The sequence below is a fragment of the Chelonoidis abingdonii genome, chromosome 10 (assembly GCF_003597395.2).
Source record: "Chelonoidis abingdonii isolate Lonesome George chromosome 10, CheloAbing_2.0, whole genome shotgun sequence".
NCBI lineage: Eukaryota > Metazoa > Chordata > Testudines > Testudinidae > Chelonoidis > Chelonoidis abingdonii.
The window spans coordinates 78965296-78984872 of record NC_133778.1 but is presented as its reverse complement, the minus strand read 5'-3'; the positions used below and the strand labels follow the sequence as shown (position 1 = coordinate 78984872).

Genomic DNA, 19577 nt, shown 5'->3' with positions numbered 1-19577 from the left:
GTCCTTCCTCCCTGGGGCCTGCTGCTTGTCCCACCCCCCAGTTTTGGTCTCTGCCCTCCCCTTCCCGCCTGCCCCCAGACAGGAAGAGCAGTAAACGGAAGGGGTCCTGTTGCCTCCTCATGGCTCTTTGGGTGTCCAGCGGGAGCAGGGGGGCCCAAGGTGCCCCGAGGCAACGGACTCGTTTGCCATCAGCCGCCAGGCCCCCTCCGCTGCAGGGCGCATCGCAGAGGAAGCATGTCCGTTGACCCGCTCCCTGTTTCCTTCCGGGCCCCAGAGCCCTGCTCTCGTCCCACATGCTGGGCAGTGGCCGGGCCGAATGCCCATTGCGGGCAGACTCGGGGCTGCCGTGGGGTTTGGATCAGAGCCCGGGAGAGCCGCTAGCCCGCAGCTCCACGGGGTGGGATGCTGGGGTAACCTCATGGCAGGACTCTCATGAATGTCCTGGCATCAGCTGTTGCATTAGTGTCCCTGGCTGCCTTCCCTCCCTGGCTGCCTGCCCTGTCATTCCCTTAGCCTGGGTTTCCGGGCCTTGCCCACCTGCAGAGGGCTCCGGCTGGATGTCCCGGGAGGCAGAGCCTGGTGCTCCTTTCCCCACCTTACCCCGAATAGAAAGCTCGGCTCCGGCTCGGCCCGCCAGCTACTCCCGCCCACGGCAGAGCAGTGTGTGGCCATGATTCACAGGCCCCACCTGGGCTGCTACTTGCGAGGGGGATTTCCACAGGAGACCCCGACTGGACTGAGAGGGGGCGGACGGAACCGCGGCTGGATTCCCACCGCGGTGAGACACTTGGGGCTGGCCCCGATCCAGCAAAGCGCATGATCCCCTTCTCCCAGTCCTCTCCGGGCCCTCTTGCTTCTCCTGGGAAACAGCCTCCCAGCCCCATGGCCCTTCAGCTCAGTGGTCCCCACAGGGAGCAGGCTCATCTCCTCTCACCCACTGGGGTTTGCTGTGCAGACCACCGCTTACTCTGTGCTTAGCTGAGCCCTCCACAGCCGTGTCACGGAGTCCCTGGGCGATGCCCTGGAACTGCTCTCCACCAAGCCAATCAGGACTTTGGGGAGCCTCCTCTCCCTTGGAGGAGACTTGTTCAGGGCAAGAAGCTCACACGACTTCACCTCCTGGGTATCTTCTTGAAGCATTCAGCACCCTCTGCCCCTCCGTGCGCTTCCCACAGCGAGCCCACCCAGGTGGGGTCGTGGGGAAGCCACAGGGTCCTGCACCCCCACTTTGCAGTCAGACTTGACTCTCAGCCAGCCAGTAAAACAGAGGTTTATTAGATGAACAGGAACAGGGTCAAAAACAGAGCTGGAGATACAGCGAACCGGACCCCTCGGCCGGTCCATTCTAGGGGGACAGTGACAGACCCCCAGTCTCCCCTTCACTCTCGTCCCCAGGCAGCCCAGACTAACCAGCCCTCCTTCTGCTCAGCTCCTTTCCGGGGCCAGGAGGTCACCTGATCTCTGTCTCCACACCTTCAGCTGGCACCTTTGCAGAGAGGGCCCAGCCATCAGTTGCTAGGAGACAGAGTGCGAGGCATTTAGGGAGCATCGCCCTTTGCTCGCCGAATACTAAAGAACTGCCTAGGGGACACTGAGGCACCAACACAATATTCAAGAGAAAACAAAGAATCATTGTAGTTCATCACAAGCCGCCTCTACAAACTGCTGTGCCGATCTCTGAGCATCTGAGCGGCGTTCAGTCTCCATCATCTCGCTGAGGTACCCATAGCGCCTCCCGCCGTGTCACCGGTCCTGGGGCCTGCGCTGCGGCTGTCCGTCGAGAGGGATGGAATGGGTCTGTACACTGAGCGAGAACCCGAGATCTCTGCACGTGGGTCTATTTGGCTCAGGCTCAGCTGCGGAGTAGGAATTGCGGTGCAGATGTTCGGGTGGGCTGGAGCCCAGGCTCTGAAATCCCCCACCGCCGCCCAGTGGGTTTGAGTCTGCATGGCAGTTTGTAGCCCGCAAGCCCCGGCCAGCCGCGGGCTTTTACACCCGTGTAGACATGACTTTCCTGGCTCTCCTCCACCCGTTGGATTTCCTCTCCATGCTCAGCCCCTTGTCGCTCCCAGCGTCGCTGCTCTCTGGCACTGCACTCAGCTGCTCCCGCCCCGAGAGATCAGCAGCCTTTCCCCGCAGACGCGCCAGGCGAGGGTTTCTGCTCTGCTCAGGGTCCCCAGGCGGGCGTCACTGGTCTCTGCTCCTCACTTGGAGTGCAGCTCCCCATGAGTATCATTCAGGTCCGCTCTCTCTCCTCATTCCAGCCATCAGAGACGATGTCAAATGTCGGGCCTCCGAGCAGTCACTGGGGTTCCCCTTCACTCAGCTGCTTCTCGGGCCTCCCCCACACACACTCCTCCTTCCCTTAAAACTAGCCCCTGTCTGAGACCCCTCCCCAGCTCCTGAACACCGGGTCCCTCCTGATCCCCTCCCCCCGCTGAGTCTCTCCAGGCAACAAGGATACTACAGGGTGATCAAAGCCGGGCATCTGCACTGGAGACCTGACCAAGCTGCCCACACACATCACAGCCCTCCCAAAGCCAAACGGGACAGGCCACTGTGCTGCAGCGTGGCCATCCTGGGCAGAAAAGGGCAGAAGCCGTAGGGGGCCATCTCAGACAGGGCTGGTCTGGGGGCTGCCCTAGTCTCCAGAATCCGTGACTGGCTGCGTGGGGCCGAGTGGGGCCGTGAACCCGTCCCCCGGGCCGGTTCCCCGTGGAATTGCAGGCTGTTGCTTCACGCATGTGAGGAGGCTGATTCCCTGGGGAGCGAGGGGGCGGTTCTGCTTCGGACCGTCCGCATCTGTGGCAGCAATCGGGGGAGCTCGATGGTGGGGGAATCGTGCACTCCAGTGGAGTTGGGGGCGCTGAATTGGGCGTGCAGAGGTAGAGGACCCAGACCCCACACCTAGCGGAGATGGATCTCTGCAGCCTGGGTCGCCCTGCAGCTTTCAGAGAGGGGGCCCTGTACCCCTGATCTCTGCACCTTTCCTCACTGCAAGTGCTGTTAAAGGTCTGTACAAATGTGATGGGCACCGATGGCAGGAAAGAGGGTCTGCTGTTCACCCCCGCCCGATGGTGGGAGCGGAAAGGGGTCACAGGGGTGCGTATGCAGTTCGGCCAGCTCTCGATGTTGGGGTCATGTTGGCAATCGCAGGGCAAGAGCACAGCGCCTCAAGGCCCGCCAGCCCCAGGAGGAGATGGTGGCTGGTAGCGAGGGAGGCCAGGCATTTGACAATAATTGACCTTTGACTATTAGCGTAACTATGCCAATGGTCTGTGATTGGAGTGAGGTGGGATGGGATGTGAGTTACTACGGAGATTCGTTTCCTGGGTGTCTGGCTGGTGAGTCTTGCCCACACACTCAGGGTTTAGCTGATCGCCTATTTGGGTCAGGAGGAATTTTCCTCCAGGACAATTGGCAGAGGCCCTGGGTTTCGTCACCGTTCCTCTGCAGCGTGGGGCACGGGTCACTTGCTGGAGGACTCTCTGCACCTTGAGATCTTTAAACCATGATTTGAGGACTTCAGTAGCTCAGACATAGGTTAGGAGTTTGTTCCAGGAGTGGGTGGGTGAGATTCTGTGGCCTGCGTTGTGCAGGAGGTCGGACTAGATGATCATAATGGTCCCTTCAGACCTTAAAGTCTATGAGTCTATTTGGATGGATCTGTTCTTCCAGGCGGGTGCCACTGACAGATTGTGTAGGGGGGCACCGGGTGCTGGGTTTTTAGCACCCAGCCTGCAATGTGAAATGGAACCCAAGGGGACTTGTTCACAAACAAGGGATAATGTCCAGGATATGACCCTGCTGCATCCCTCCCCCACATCTCCCACCAGCCACCCCAAAATGAGCATGAGGAACTGAGCCTTGGGATGGACCTACACAGCCTGAAGCAGGGGCCTGGCCAGCTCTGGGAAGAGGAGGAGGCAGGTGGGAGGGTCCCCCAGACAGAGCAGCCCCCCGCTGCTTCCTACCCCATAGCAGATTGGGTGGGAATGCAGCAGAGCCCGGGTCTTGAGGCGGATACCTCGCACTGGTGCAGAGCGGGTGCAGCCGGGCAGCAGATCCTGCCCACGTCAGGGGACCGTGTGGAGTCAAGCTTGGGCTTTGGCTTGTATGTTTCAGGGGAGCTGGTCCCCTGTCTCCATCTCTATCAGCCCCGGAGAATCATCCCCAGGGATGCGCCACACCGAGCTGCTTAGAGCTGAGTCACGGCCGGGTCCCTGGGCATGTAAATATCGTTCTGGCTGGGGAGAGGGTCCTGGCTGTGTTGGGGGTGGGGGCAGGGGTGGATTTAGCCCCTGTCTGACTCAGCAGACGTTGGGATAAAGGGAATGATCCCCCGCCCCTTTTGGACACTAGGTCTGTCTCCATGACCCATTCACCCCTTGGCCCGCGGCAGGCAGGCAGGGGCCGATTGGGCCAGGGTTTTGTGTTGGGGACAACCGTCTGCTGAGAACTGGGCTGAGATCCACCAAACTGCTGTCATGCATGGGCACCCAGCTCTGCCCGAGCTCATCCAGGGACGCGCCAGAGGATGGCAGTAGGCACCACAGCTGCTTGCAAAACCAGAGCCCGGAAGGCATCTCGGTCCCTGACTCCCCCTGAGCTCAGTGGACTGGGTGCCCAGCACCCACGGGCGCGAAAGCGGGTCTGAAGTGGCTTGTCCGAGGATCAGCCCTTCACCGGATGGATCTGACTCAGCAAGTGGGGGATCAGTGTAGAGGCCAGGAGCAGGAGTTGCCGGCTAAGAGGCAGCGTGAAGACGAAGCCTAGAGCTGTGACCCAACCGCTGTCCCGCAGGCAGATCCTGATCCAGCCCAGCAGCTCCCAGGCCTGGCCCTGGCAAGGTCCCGGCTCCTGCCTGCAGGGGTGTTTCCCAGCAGGCTGACGGCCTCAGTATGAGATGGGCCCCCCGGGGAGCCCCCTTGGTTCCGGCTGGGAGAACGGTCATTACTCCAGGTTGCCGCGGGGTGGGGTGTAGCTATTAATCCATAGGGTGCTGGCATCTTCCCAATGGCCCACTGCATGATGGTTCGTGCAAATCAGCGACAAAGAAACCCAGCAACATGGCCAGGGAAATTAATCAGGGTGAGCACCCAGGCTGGCCTCATTGGCTGCCAGACCCAGCCGTGACAGAGAGCAGAGATCTGCCTGCGCCTTGGTGGGCCGGTGGTTAACTTCGGCTCCCCACGCTCGGCTGCTGCTTGGGGGAAGGTGGCCCTGAGGTTCGGTCTCAGGCTGGAGGCTCGCAGGTTCCTTGTTTACTCCTGCCTTGTGTTATCAGCGCTTCCCAGTGATGGTGGGACCGTGCGGGTGGCAGCTTGCTCCTGCCTGCTGAGTCATCCCACCAGCTTGCATAAGAGCTAAAAGGCGAGCTGAGGAGGGGAATCTCGTGTTTGCAGCAGGAGCAGCGGGCAGGACAAGCTGGGTGGCACAGAGGGCTGTGACAGGGTTGCGTGGCACGGAGGGCAGCGCCCCTTTAAATGGCTGGTGAGCCCGCTAGCGGCGCTCACTGTGTTCTGTGTCACAGAGGCTGCACCATGTGCAGCTGGCTCTGGTGGGTGTGTGCAGAGGTGCTTCTCGGGTGCAGCTGTGCCTGGGTGCTTCCTGGAGTTGTGTAAAGAGCAGAGGAGGCTGGTTGTGGTTATTGCCTAGCAGCACGATGAGGGAGGCAGTGAAAGAAGGAAAGCCAAGTCGGGGGAAGGCAGGAGGGGCGGGATCCTGGTTGCTGGGATGGCTGAGGCTGGCGGGGAGGGATACTGCCAGGGCCGTGGAGGGAGGGAGGGGGATGGGACGAGGCAGGAGGGAGCTGGCTTCTAGTGGGATGCAGCCAGAACGCCCCTGCCCTGTATTGCTGGGACGGGACTCGGGGATACCGGTGGAGGCCCGACAGCAGGTGACCCCTTCGCCTGTTACATTGGGGAGAGCTGGTTGCCCCAGGCTGGCCTATAAGATGCTCGGCAGACACAGCAGAGAAGCTAGAGCACAGGGCTGCTGATCAGCCCTCACACTGCCCCCGCAACCCTACCCAGCCTGGAGGGGTTCGTCCCAGCTCCTGTTCCCGAAGGCCCCACCATGCCTGGCTGTTGCACAGAGACCCGAGAGCTCGAGTACTGAATGCGCGTCCTTCTCCGAGGAGCCACCAGGCTGGTGTTCTCTGAGCTCACAGGGCTTGGCTCTCTGTCTGTCGCTGCCCCCGGTGCAGCCTCCTCCGGGCCAGCGGGTTGCGAGATCAAATCCCCCAGCTCCTGTCCTAGCTAGGCCCTGCTGGGCAGTCAGGGCTGGCACCTCTGCCCGGCCAGATTGTGGGCTAGGAGGTTCCTAGGCAGGATTAGGAGGAGGCTCCAGCTGGAGGGTTAGGACATGATGTGGGGGCTGGGGGAACAGTCTCGTCCACGCGCTGCCCCCATATGGGTTGTAGGGTGAGGGAGGAGGTCACAAGGAGCTGGCGGGGATGGGGCCGTCTCTGGTCAGGAAGGAACGGGGCAGCTTGAAGGTGTCTGGTGCACAGGGGAGAGCGGAGGAGGGAGAAAGGCAGAAGCAGGCCAGGGGAACAGGAGACCCCGGGGAGAACAGTGAAATCCGCCAGAGCATGTGGAGACGGAGGTGGCAGAGGTGCCCGGAGGATCTGTGAGGAGGAGAGTGAGGGGGCAGAGATCAGGGGACCGGAGGAAGTCTGGGGCACTAGGGGCAGGCAGGGGAGTGTGCCGGTGGCTTGAGAGGGGTAAGGAGCTGTCACGGAGTCCCCGGGCGATGCTCTGGAACTGCTCCCCACTAAGCCAGTCAGGACTTTGGGGAGCCTCCTCTCCCTTGGAGCAGACTTGTTCAGGGCAAGAAAGCTCACCACCCCCTCCAGCCCCTCCTCTCTGCTCAGCTCCTTTCCGGGCCAGGAGGTCACCTGATCCCTTGTCTCCAACACCTTCAGCTGCACCTTTGCAGGAGGGGCCCAGGCATCAGTTGCTAGAGACAGAGTGCCCGGCATTTAGGTGCACTGGCCTTTGGCTCTGCAGCAATCACACACCCTTATCCACCAACCTAGATACTTAAGAACTGCACAGGGGAGCACTGATGGCAGCCAACACAGTATTCAGAGCAAACATTAAGAACAGTCCCAGTTCGTCGCAGGAGCACACGGCTAGAGGCCACGAACGAGGGCCACCCAGCCATGGTGGCTAAGTCTGTCCAAAGGCGGGTGCAGGAGGGGGCTGAGCTGCAGGGGCAGTGGCTCCAGTGGAGGGAGCCTGCACTGAGGCTCGGCTGAGGATGGCCAGACACGGGGGGAAGCCTGAGGAGAGGTCGGTCACTTCGACTGAGCTGGAAGAGGGAACGGGCGTGATGGGTGGGGAGCAGCTGCACCCGGCATCTGGCCATGCTGTGAGTGCATTAGCTGGGAGAGGGGGCGGGGAGGGGCCAAGAGGCCCATGGGAAGCTACATTCCTGGAAGCCTCCGGCAGCCAAGAGGAGCCAGGAATAGAACTGGCCGAGCTAGAGAGGGGACGGCACCTGCGCCCTGGGCCAGCCAGTTGCCGGAAAGCCAGGAGGGAGGCGTGGCTGGAGTCATCCAAGCGTGGAGCCCGGAGAGCTGGCAAGGGGCCTGGGTTTCCCCGGGAGTGCCAGGCAGTTGCGCCACAGACCCGAGGGGTGGTGGGGAGATGGCATCCCTGGCACCAGAGCAGTCAGGCTGGTTTCGTTATGCCCTGGCTCGGTAACATGGGACGCGGTTCCTCCCAGCCACAGCGTCAGGCCCTGCCTAGGTTATTCTCCAGCTCTCTCCACCCAGCGTTCTGAGCAACCCCAGAGCAGGGAGCATCAGCGGGAACACGTGGGGCCAAGCACCCCCTTGTGCCAGCATGCAAGAGAAGAGGGCAAACGCCCCTCCTCCTCTGGCCTGTGACTTGCTCCGGGGCGTAGGCTGGATGCCTCCAGGGAGACAGCAGAGCACGTGCCCGGAGGCAGAAACTCAAGTGCCTGGGGAACGTTTCCCCTAAAAACTTAGACTCCATGTGGCTTTAGACAGGAGTTTTGTGGATGGCAGCGGAGTCTAAAATTGGGACGTAAGGGCCTAAACTCAGAGGCCTCCGTCCCTTTGTGATCCTAGCCCAGAGAGCCCCTGCTTTGTGACAGTGTTTCTGAGGTTGGGAAGACGGGGAGTTGTGTTTGCGGGGAACAGAGGCAAACCCAGGTCACCAGTGACTCAACTCGGCAGCCTGTGGGCCAGCAGCTCCCTCATTTTCACTCCCCACTGCCAGGTCCCCCAGGCCACCGCATGGTGTGTTAACCCAGCCCTCCCCTCCCCTCTCCGGGGTCTCTGTCTCATGGCTGGGGAACTGTGGATTTTTCTCATCATCTGATCAACAGCCCCCAACGCAGCGGGGCCCGGCAGAGCCTGTGCTGCTTCTGCTTTTCCTTGCAGCTCTGGAGTTGTTCCCTTTGCCGAGGTCACGGCTGGGTTTCTTGTCCTTTTCCCCTTGGTCTCGCTTTGTATCAAAGATAAAGAACAGAACAGAACAGGGAGGAAGCAGCCCCGCTTAGTGGCTAAACTCCAGAGCAGGCATCAGATCTGGGGTCTGTTCCAGCCTCACGCAGACTGGTCCCACCCAGCACAGGATTGTTCCTGATCGTACAGTTCCTAAGGTTTTGTTCTCACTGTGAAAGTCCCAGGCCACAGGGCTCCCAGCCCTTTCCGTGGGATTTGGCTCTTCCTGAGCCTGATTTTTCCATCCTGATTTCATCCGGCTCGCCCTAGCCCCTTTGTCCAACACTGGTTCCCTTCCGACGCTGACACCCTGCCATCACATCTGCCCTCTGGCACGGCTCAGCCAGCCACACCCTGAGGGCCATCGCACCGGCTTCATGGTGCGAGGCCTCTGGTGAGAGTGTGAAATCCCCCCGTTTTACCCAACCAAGCAGAGGGGAGACACAAGGCAAGTGCTGGGGGCTGTCGCAAGGAACTTGCCAGTCTTCTGGCCATGCGGAGGGGGATGTTGAGACATTCGCAGCAAGGCCATGGGATGATCTGGGCTACGGCGGTTCCTGTTGTGTTTTAACTCTCGACGGGTTGGACCAAGCTGCCCATTCTGGGTTGTCACCCAACCCCCTCACCTGTGCTCAGGCTCCACCGTGCTCTCAGCACCTCCTCAGTGCCCTGGGACAAAGAGCAATCCCGGCTCCTGCCCTGTCCCCGATGCTTCTTCCTCCTGTCCTGGAGAGCAAAGCCAAGAAGGGGTCAGGCCCTGAGCTGCCCACAGACCCACCTGTCTTCTCCTTTGTCTGCTGGGCTGCTGTTTCCTTTCCCCAGTGACTCACCTGAGCCAGCTCCACGTTCCGGGGTCTGCCCTGCATCCTGGGTGTGGAGCCGCCCCCCCTACCCCCCGGTGATCCTAACACTGTGCTGTAAAGCCATGGTACCACGTGCCGACGGTAGCACCAGTGCAATTATTTTGTCCTAGGCATGAGGGTGGCAACGGTGGTAGGTCATCCCTGCCCTCCGGGGACTGAGACTCCAGGGTTTCCAGGTCACCAGCTGGGCAGTTTATTTTTGCCAGGCATAGATAGCAAATCCTCCCCCCCCACCCCAACATACACCCTGTCCTAGAGAGCAGGCCTGATTCAGCGTGAGAGAGACACGCTTTACCTGGGCCCTACGTTCAGTTTCTAAAAGCCCAGAGCCGCTGATACCTTTCCAGAGTGTTTTTCAGTTCCCATCCAGATATTCCGAGGAAAGAGCTCCTCTCTGCCCTGCCCAGTTTTCAGCCCAACCCCTACTTTTTCAGAAGTGCTGTGCCGAGTCTTCATTTAGTCACTCTGATTTAAGGGTTCGCGTGCCAGTCATACATTTTAACGTTTTTAGAAGCTCTCTTTCTAGAAGTCTGTAATACATAACTAAATTATTGTTGTATGTAAAGTAAATAAGGTTTTTAAAATATTTAAGAAGCTTCATTTAAAATTACATTAAAATGCAGAGCCCCCCGGACCAGTGGCCAGGACCCAGGCAGTGTGAGTGCCCCTGAAAATTGGCACACGTGCCATCAGGGCTGCCCAGAGTGGGGGCAAGTGGGGCAATTTGCCCCGAGCCCCGCAGGGGCTCCGCAAGCCCTGGTCTGGTGGTGGTCCGGGTCTTCCATGGCATTTTGGTGGTGGGGGGCCCTTCAGTGCTGCTGAAGACTCAGAGTGACAGACGGGCCCCCCGCCGCCGAAATGCCGCCGAAGACCCGAAGAGCTGCCGGGTGAGTACAAGTGCTTCAGCTCCCCCACTTTGCCCCAGGTCCCCTGAATCCTCTGGGCGGCCCTGCGTGCCATAGGATGCCTATCCCTCCCCCACAGGGTTTGCCTGGGGACCCAGCTGGTCCAGTGAAATTAACTGGAAAGAAAAGTGAAACTGACTAGGCCATTTTCACTGTCCAAACCCTGCCAACTCTCCTGCCTGTGCTGATCTGCCATGCCACTGACTCCAGCAGCGTGAAATAAGTTTCCATGTCAGTGTTTGCAGGATCAGCACCCGAGCCAAAGCTCAGCCAAGCAATGCAAGTGCCTAGAATGAGTCTGAGGAACTTCCTGCCTAGGATCTAGTTACGCACTTTTATGGCCCAATCGCTGCAATATCTGGGTACCTATTGAATCCCCGGCAACCTTCTCTGTGGATTGCGGGTACTTCTCTATATGACGAAATCATGGGCTGGCTCCTGAGAGACCCATAGGCTGAACCTCGTGCTCTCAGGGAGCAGAGCGGCAGCTGCTGGGTGGGGCCTGCCCTGTTATAACCAGGACGCTTGCAGCTCCCCAGAAGGGGATATCCTGCCTTTGCTTCTGCTAGATCTTGGAAGGTGAGTTTGCTTGGGGCACGTCAGATGAGGTCAGCTGGGGCTCCGCAGGGAATTCTACCCTGCAGAGTCTCTCAGCTCCCTAGGCACGGGATGGGGTTAGTGACTAATGGGGCATTGTCCCCAGTGGGGAGCCTCAGCTGATACAGACTATCAGGGTTGGAAGGGACCTCAGAAGGTATCTAGTCCAACCCCCTGCTCAAAGCAGGACCAATCCCCATCTAAATCATCCCAGCCAGGGCTTTGTCAAGCCTGCTAAGGAGGGTGCTTGTGTCCCCTTGGAATGAGCTTTGATCCCTTCATGATCACCCCAGCAGCTTTCAAGCAGCCCTACAACCCATCAGCGCTAGTGCGGGAAAGCTTAGCCTAGCGGTTTGTGGGTCTCTCTAGCTGCTGCGTGTGCCCCTTTCAGGGACCCCAAAACAAGCCTCTGCAAAGCCAAGACATCTGACAGGGTCTCCCTGAGGATTGCTGCCTTCTTGTCTTGTATGATCAGCTCCTCTGCCCCACGTTGTTCTAACTGGTAGCTTCACCCCAGCCTCTGCCTCAGGAGCGGAAGGCTTTGGCTCAGGTTCGCTCTGACCGATGGTGATTTGATGTGGTTGTTGACAGGAGCAGCTTAGGCTGCCGTTTGCTCACAGCCTGCTGGGGAAAGGCAGCTAATCTGAGCAGCTCTTTTGTCCCAGAAGTGTGTGGGTAGAACCGAGTTACTGTGATAATTCACGTGGGCTTAACGACACCCCAGCTGTGGGTATCAGTCAGCATTACCCTCTGCTAGCAGGAATCAGAACTGCCAGACTGTGTCAGAGATCCTATACTGATCATGGCAAAGGGGGATTCTCCTATGCTCTTGTTGGAGGGACTTCTGCTTCTCTACCTGGAGGGGCCTAGTCTTGGCCACACCGCTGCTGCTGGGAATTTCAGATGGGCCAGAATTGGCTATGGTATTTTCCTCGCCTCATGTGCCGCACAGCTGAGGGTCGGGAGAGGGTCTCTTACATTACTTAACCTCATCCATGGGGCAGGGAGGTATTTTTTATCCCCGCTCTCTAGATGGGGAAACTTATGCACGGCAAGCGGCAGTGGTTTGCACAAGATCAGGCAGTGAGTCTGTCCCTGAACTGCGAACAGACTCTGGAGGTGTTCACACCTGGTCTCCTGCTCTAACCACTAGACTGACCTCCCTCCAGGAGCCACACAGGAAACTCCCAGCCCAGGCTGGAGTCCCAGTCCTTCAACCACTAAATCGTCACCCCATTTCCTGCCAGCGTTCTAATTTTTAGCTCATCAGATAGGAACATTCAAGACATGGGATGGGAGAGGCCCTCAGCCCTTCAGGAGGGATGTTAACCTCTTTAAAACTAAAAAGGTGAGACTTGTGAAACCGTCCCCCGAAAGAACCTTCCCCTTTGTGCCAAGGACCCTCTGGAGAGGGTGACGATGATCTCTAGCTGTGGTACAGTGCTTTTCCTCGGTAGACCTCAGAGTGCTTTACAAAAGATCATCCTCCCCACTGCACAGGTGGGGAAACTGAGGCACAGAGAGGGGGATTGACTGGCCCAAGGTCCCCCAGCTGGCCAGTGAGGGAGCTGAGAATAGAACCCAGGTGTCCTAGGCTCTACGCACATGGGATTAGGCGGAGGATCCAAAGGAGGATTTGTAAGACATAGGAAGAAATCAAGCCATCCCAGTGGAGCTGTGGGATTTCAAGGTGACCCCTTGAGGCCCAAGATGTCTGCAGATGTTAAATACTCTGGGTGCCCTCCCCCCAGCAGCCCTCCTATCTGCTGTGACAGTCCTGAAAATTAAACTGCAGGCTGGATCAGGTTCATCTGTGACCTGGGGCCTGTGTCTCCTCTTGCACCAGTTGAGCCAGGAGCGAGGGCAGCGAAGTTGGTGGGGTTGTGCCGGCGTAAAAGGGGTATAAGGAAGCTCTGGATCAGGCCCTGGGCTTCTGACTCCTCAGGGCTACCAGGCAACCTGCTCTCAGTGCCGAGGGATGGGTCTGTCTTCAGGTGCCCAGAGAGTCGTTATCAGTGGTTCGCAGTCATGCTGGAAGGGCATAACGAGAAGGGTCCTGCAGGGATCAGTTCTGGGTCTGATTCTGTTCAATATTTTCGTCAATGATTTAGATAATGGCACAGAGAGGACACTTATAAAGTTTGTGGATGATACCAAGCTGGGAGGGGCTGCGAGTGCTTTGGAGAATAGGATTAAAATTCAAAATGATCTGGACTAACTGGAGAAATGGGCTGAAGTAAATAGGATGAAATTCAATCAGGACAAATGCAAAGTGCTCCACGTAGGAAGGAACAGTCAGTTGCACACATACAAATGGGCAATGACTGCCTAGGAAGGAGAACTGTGGAAAGGGATCCTGGGGTCAGAGTGGATCACAAGCTAAATATGAGTCAACAGTGTGACGCTGTTGCAACAAAAGCAAACGTCATTCTGGGCTGTATTAGCAGGAGTGTTGTAAGCAGAACACGAAAAGTAATTCTTCTGCCCTGCGCTGCGCTGCTTAGGCCTCAGCTGGAGTGTTGTGTCCAGTTCTGGGGGCCACATTTCAGGAAAGATGTGGACAAATTGGAGGAAGTCCAGAGGAGAGCAACAAGAATGATGACAGGTCTAGAAAACATGGACCTGTGAGGGAAGATTGAAAAACTTAGGTTTGTTTAGTCTGGAGTAGAGAAGACTGAGAAGGGACACGATGACCATTTTCAAGTACATAAAATGTTGTTACAAGGAGGAGAGAGAAAAATTGTTCTCCCTAAACTCTGAGGACAGGACACGAAGCAATGGACTTAAATTGCAGCAAAGGGGCGGTTTAGGTTGGACATTAGGAAAAACTTCCTAACTGTCAGGGTGGTTAAGCACTGGAATAAATTGCCTGGGGGGTTGTGGAATCTCCACCACTGGAGGTTTTTAAGAGCAGGTTAGACAAACACCTGTCAGGGATGGGCTAGATAATCCTTAGTCCTGCCACGTGTGCAGGGGACGGGACTAGACGACCTCTCAAGCTCCCTTCCAGTTCTAGGATTCTCTGATTCTCTCTTGCTCCAGCCTGTGTGAGACAACTGCTGGGAGAGGGCTCTGGGTGTGTCGTGAAACACAGTGCAGCCCCGATGCCCTGCGCCAGGTCTCTTCTTCCCACGTATGTTACTAAGGGGATAATTAACCTGTTACAGGTGTGAGAGCGAGACTGGGACATGCGTCACAAGCCTCTGACTGCATCAGATTCCTGCTCTCGCTCACCCCTTTGTGCCTCGGGCAGGGGTGAAAGTAACATTCAACACTTACCGGTATGGGAGCCGGCGCCTCGAGCAAAAGGAGGTCAGCGTCCCACAGCCAGACCATCTGTGCTGCCTGGAGCTCCAGACCCTTTTAAATCGCCAGCCTGGGGCAGCTGTTCCGTTTTCTCCCCTTCCCCCCCATTGGCGGTGGCAGCGGTGGCCTGGTGGGGGGTAAAAGAGGTGGCAATGCTTTAAGCAGCATCCTTAATCGGCTGTGTATGGGCCTGTACCAGCAGATACTTTTTACCACTACGCCGTACCGGCCCATCCTGGCTTATTTTCACCCCTGTTCTGGGGTTTCCTAGCTTCCTGCTTGTAACTAGTCTGGGCACAGTGACTAGATAAGTCTCACACACCCAGAGCTGGGCTAGAACTTGGCTCCTTTGCTTGGAAAAAAGTCTCTCTGCCACTTGAGCTAAAGGCGAGCTCCCTTAGCTGGCATAAGGATTAGATTCATTGTCCTCTCTGCAGGCCCTGTCACTACTGATCACTCACGACACAGCTTGTGCATTACACACACAGGCCTCGCTCCCTTTCTGCTTCCCTGCGTCTTTCTCCTGCTCTGTGCCTTCACTCGTGCTGTGCCCTTGGGACGGCCGGTTCCTGCCTGTTCGCCTCCTTCCCCTTTAAACCCTATGTCCTCACTAGCTTGGTCTCCCGTCCTTCCTTCACTCAGCTCCTGTCCTGGATTCTGAGCTCTTCAGGGCAGGGACCGTGCCACATACTTCTATGGTGCTCCGTACGCGGGGCGCCATCCTGGCTCCATTGAAGTCAGCGGGAGTTTTGCAATTGACATCGAGGCTCAGCTTTCACTCAGGACCTCGAATGCATCTGGGATCCCTGCACTGCATTGCTCCACTCAGTGAACTCCCAGCTTCCGGAGAGAGGCACCATGACTCATCCCTTTCACCTCTCACTAGCTGGTGCTGCTTTCTCTGCAGTTTGTACGAGGGCACAGTAGAGAAGCAACAGCCCCCCGGATCGCTAGTGGCTGGATCAAGAGTAATGAGAGTGACTGTCCCCATCCTGTGGACACACCCTGGGAGGTCAGCGGGGGCGCTGCCTGCGTAACTGTCGCAGATCTGTGCCTTTGTGTCAGATCAAAGATCCCTGTTGGGCAATTAATGACTGTAGAGCCCCTGGCTGGATTATCCCAGATCCCCTGGCATCGCACACCGGGCTGTGTCTGCCAGCATCACACTGCAAACTCCCTGGCCGATCCAACACCCGGCTTGTCCGACAGCCCTTGGCGTGTCCGTGCACGGGATGGTTGGGGGGTGTTAGAAGCATGGACTGTCACGGGGCGGAATCTGGGTCCTGCTTTCCATTCAGGTTCCACTTATAAAGGGTTAGTAAATACTGAACAGAGGCTACCGTGGTGAGTGGCATCGGCTGCAGATGTTTAAAGCAGCAGTAGAAGGTGCTGCAGCTGGGGGATAAGCTACCTGTTGACCCGCTGGAGTCTCTAACAATTGATCATTTATCAGCCCTGCATCCATGGAACCTTCCTATCAAACATGACCAGAATCTGTTACTCAAAAGCCTGTGGCCTCTGTCACTGGCCAACCATTTGGCTACTTGGTGACTGATCAGGGGCTGTTGCCTCTTTCTGGCCTGCCCTGACTCTTGTCATGGTGTGACCCTGTTTGCAGGAAAGTGCGATGAAATATACGAAGAACCCTAAGGTAATCTCTGGGGGGTGAAACTCCCTTTTAATGCAGTAGAATGACACCCCCGTTGTCCCACGGTGCTGAAATGTACCAGCTGGGATTCCAGCTTAGAGCATAGCCGGTCCGGCTCCTGTTTGATCTCTGGCCTGACTCCCCTGGAGTTTAATGGCGGCAGGATTGGGGCCCCCATTGAAAATGCCGCCTCTGTCGCCAGGCTCCTGTCTGTGTCCGGCTGCAGAGAGGAGGGTTTAAAGGGCTCCTGCCTCTTGTTACATGAAGCCGGTGGAAGGGATTTGGGGCCATTCGTACCAGGGTTCCTATTAGCTGGCTCCATGGCCGTCTCTTCCAACCTGTACTCGCTGGCTGTGATGTTATAGAATTGCTGCCCTGGCGCTGTATGCAGAGATCACTTGATTTGAACCACGGAAGGACTTGGGGAGAGCGATTCTCTATCTGGGGCCCCGGGGCAAAAATTACTTAGATTGTTGGCATTTAAGACCCACCCACTGAATTGACTCTTTGGTTACCGGGGTCTGCCTTGCCCTGGGTCCCTTTTGAGGGTCAATAATGGTCTTTATTGACCAGGCAGAAATATCACCCTGGACATCTTGGGAGCAGGGTTCTGGCCAGGGTGCACAAAGCCACCATGGCCCAAGTGTCGTGGGTTTTGGCTAAGGGTCCATGAATTGCGCAGACAATAATTGCAGATTTTTCTCTCCCTTTGTCTCCAGGTGCTTGAGAGAGTCAGTCGGAGCTTTTGGGAGTCACCATGTCGTACCCCAGTGCTCCCCCGCCCTATGACGACAAGAATCCCCTCTACCCCCCACAGCCCGGGGGCCACCCACAGCCCGGAGCCTATCCTGGGGGCTACCCACAACCTGCACCCTATCCCGGGGGCTACCCGCAACCTGGAGGGTATCCTGGGGGCTATCCACAGCCAGGAGGATATCCCCACCCAGGTGTACCTCCCATGTCAACAGTCCCGATGAACCTAGGTGAGCTGAGCATTCACAATAGGGGGCGCGGTGCAGAAACCCACTGATGGCTCATCTGGCCCCGTTCCCAGAGACCAGCTTACAGCTTCTGAGATCAGAGCAAACCCCCTGGGCCATCAATGTGCTGAAAGAGACAGGTCCACCTGGGTTCTAGTTGTTCTCGGTCCCATTCTGCATGGAGGCAGGTCATCCCAGGGACCGGATCAAAGAGAGTAACAAGGGGCAGGATTCTGCTCTCAGGGGACGGGGCCAGACGAGCCGCCAGGGTGGCAGTGCCCATGTGGGACCAGAGGAGTGCAGGGCAGAGGACACGGTGGGGTGAGGGGAAGGGGTCTCTGGAAACACAGGGTAATGGATATGGTGACTTGGAGTCTGCAGGACCTGGCGTGAGTGGGGAGGTGGGAGGATTTTCTTGACCCCCTGGGTCAGATGGGCTCCACTTTGTCGCTCACTCAGATCCGACAGAGAGGAGATGTCCCGGTAGGAGGCAAAATACTCCAGTCTCCAGTCCCATCATGTCAAAGCTGGGCTGAGCTTGACTGGTCCGTTCCGTCCCCTGCACCCGAGGGTTGGTCCCATTGGGCGGTGCCCCGTTGTGACAGGGGCAGCCATGGCCTGGTGGTCCCACCCAGAAGGAGATGGGGTCTGATAGGTGAGGGGAGGACACCCTGAAACACTTGACTGATGGGCCGAGCCTGGGGGACGGATGGAGAAAGGAGACGGTGCCGCTAGAGAGGGGGGACGGTTACTTCCCTGCACCTTGTGCCAGATGCACCCCTGGGTCACCCTGCCGGGTACCAGGCCAGCGTCTCCCGTCTGGCCTCAGGCCTCTCGGCCATGCTGTCAGTGAGACCCCAGCTGGTGCCGAGGGGCTGTTAGGCTGGGTTGTCCCATGGGGCAGCCCGCTCCTGGCTCGTGGGGGGAGGCGGTCGGGGAGGGACCTGACCCTCAGGTGGGGCAGAGCCTGGACACGTGCCAGGTCAGCAGGAGCACGTGGAGCACTGATGCCCCCCAGCTGTGCCAGTGTTCGGGTGCTGACTCTCCCCTTTTGTGCACCCCCCAGGGGACAGCTACGGCAGTGGTGGCTCAGGGGAGGAGGACGGGCTGAGAGCAAGCACTTGGGACGACAAGAGTGTGCGACACACCTTCATCCGCAAGGTAACTCCGGAGGGGGGCCGGGTGCCCGCCCCCCGGGGGTGCAGGGTGGGGATCTGGGGCTGGGAGGTGTGGGGTGGTGCTCCCTCCAGACTCTGGCCCCAGGGAACAGGCTGCGGATGGTGGGGCGAGCCTGGCACCTGGGTACCAGTGTGGGGCCGAGGGCCTGTGGCTGGCGTGTCTGTGTGGTGGGACCAGCAGCTAGGGCCAGTTTCAGGCTCCCATGGCTGCAGGGCCCCCCTGGGGGCACAGCCCTGGGCTGAGGAGGGGGCTGGGACTGGAGTGGCCTGGGCTACAGAGCCCCTCCCCACGCTGGCCGGGCTAACAGGACACCCGAAGCCCATTGGATGGGAACCTTGGTAGGAGCTGCCCAGCCTGGGGGCTATGAGGGGCTGGATCTCCATGGCCCACCCAGTCCCTGGCGCCCCGTGCTGCTGCCATTGGGGCATGGCAGGGGCTGGATCTCCATGGCCCACTCGGTCCCTGGGGCCCCACCTGGCTGTCACTGGGGTGTGGCAGGGGCTGGATCTCCACGACCCACCCAGTCCCTGGTATCCCAACCAGCTGCCATTGGGGGCATGGCAGGGGCTGGCGCCGAGTCCATCAGAAGCTGGAGTGAGAGCCAGCGGCTCCTTCCCACCTGGGGTGCTGGGCAGCTGGGGGCAGTGACCCCTTGGGGTCACCTTGACGTGTCTGGGCAGGGGGTCAGGCTGGTGCCCACAGGTGACCCTTCTGTGCCTATCTGTGCCCTGCGGGGGACAGGACTGGTGCTGCAGGGGAGCCGGGCCAGTGCCCACAGGTAACCCCTCTGTGCCTGTCTGTGCCCTGTGGGGGAGCAGGGCCTGTGCCTGGGGGTGACCCCTCTGTGGCTGTCTGTGGGGGAGCAGGGCCGGTGCCTGGGGGTGACCCCTCCTGTCTGCTGTGCCCTGTGGGGCAGCAGGTCCAGTGCCTGGGGGTGACCCCTCTGTGCCTGCAGGGGAGCCGGGCCAGTGCCCACAGGTAACCCCTCGTGCCTGCTGTGCTCTGTGGGGGAACAGGGCCGGTGCCTGGGGGTGACCCCTCTGTGCCTGTCTGTGCCCTGTGGGGGAGCAGGGCCAGTGCCTGGGGGTGACCCCTCCTGCCTGCTGTGCTCTGTGGGGGAGCAGGGCCGGTGCCCGAGGGTGACCCCTCTGTGCCTGTCTGTTCCCTGCGGGGAGCAGGTCCAGTGCCCGGGGATGACCCCTCAGTGCCTGTCGTGCCCTGTGGGGGAGCCGGGCTGGTGCCTGGGGGTGACCCCTCAGTGCCTGTCTGTGCCCTGTGGGGGAGAACGGCCAGTCCCCGGGGGTTACCCCTCTGTGCCTGTCTGTGCCCTGTGGGGGAGCAGGGCCGGTGCCCGGGGGTGACCCCTCTGTGCTTGTCTGTGCCCTGTGGGGGAGCAGGGCCAGTGCCCGGGGGTGACCCCTCTGTGCTTGTCTCTTTCAGGTCTACACCATCATCTCAGTCCAGCTGCTGGTGACCGTGGGCATCATCGCCGTGTTCACCTTCGTGTGAGTCTCACCTTGTCCTGAGCCCTGCCCTCACCGCCAGCCCCCAGCAGCTGCTGTCCCAGGGCTGGTCCCTATTCCACGGGGCCCCAGGAGCTGGGACGTACCAGGGACTCTC

General features: G+C 58.9%; 1 protein-coding gene across 1 annotated transcript in view; it reads left to right on the top strand.

Annotated features, from left to right (window-relative positions):
- The window catches only part of TMBIM1 (transmembrane BAX inhibitor motif containing 1), a 31888-nt gene that overhangs the window by 4782 nt on the left and 7529 nt on the right, over positions 1 to 19577 (top strand). The window contains exons 2-4 of the mRNA XM_032764460.2: positions 16518 to 16781; positions 17845 to 17939; positions 19398 to 19462. Coding sequence (XP_032620351.1) covers positions 16556 to 16781; positions 17845 to 17939; positions 19398 to 19462 — 386 coding nt within the window. The 5' untranslated portion in view covers positions 16518 to 16555. The remainder of the gene's footprint in view (positions 1 to 16517; positions 16782 to 17844; positions 17940 to 19397; positions 19463 to 19577) is intronic.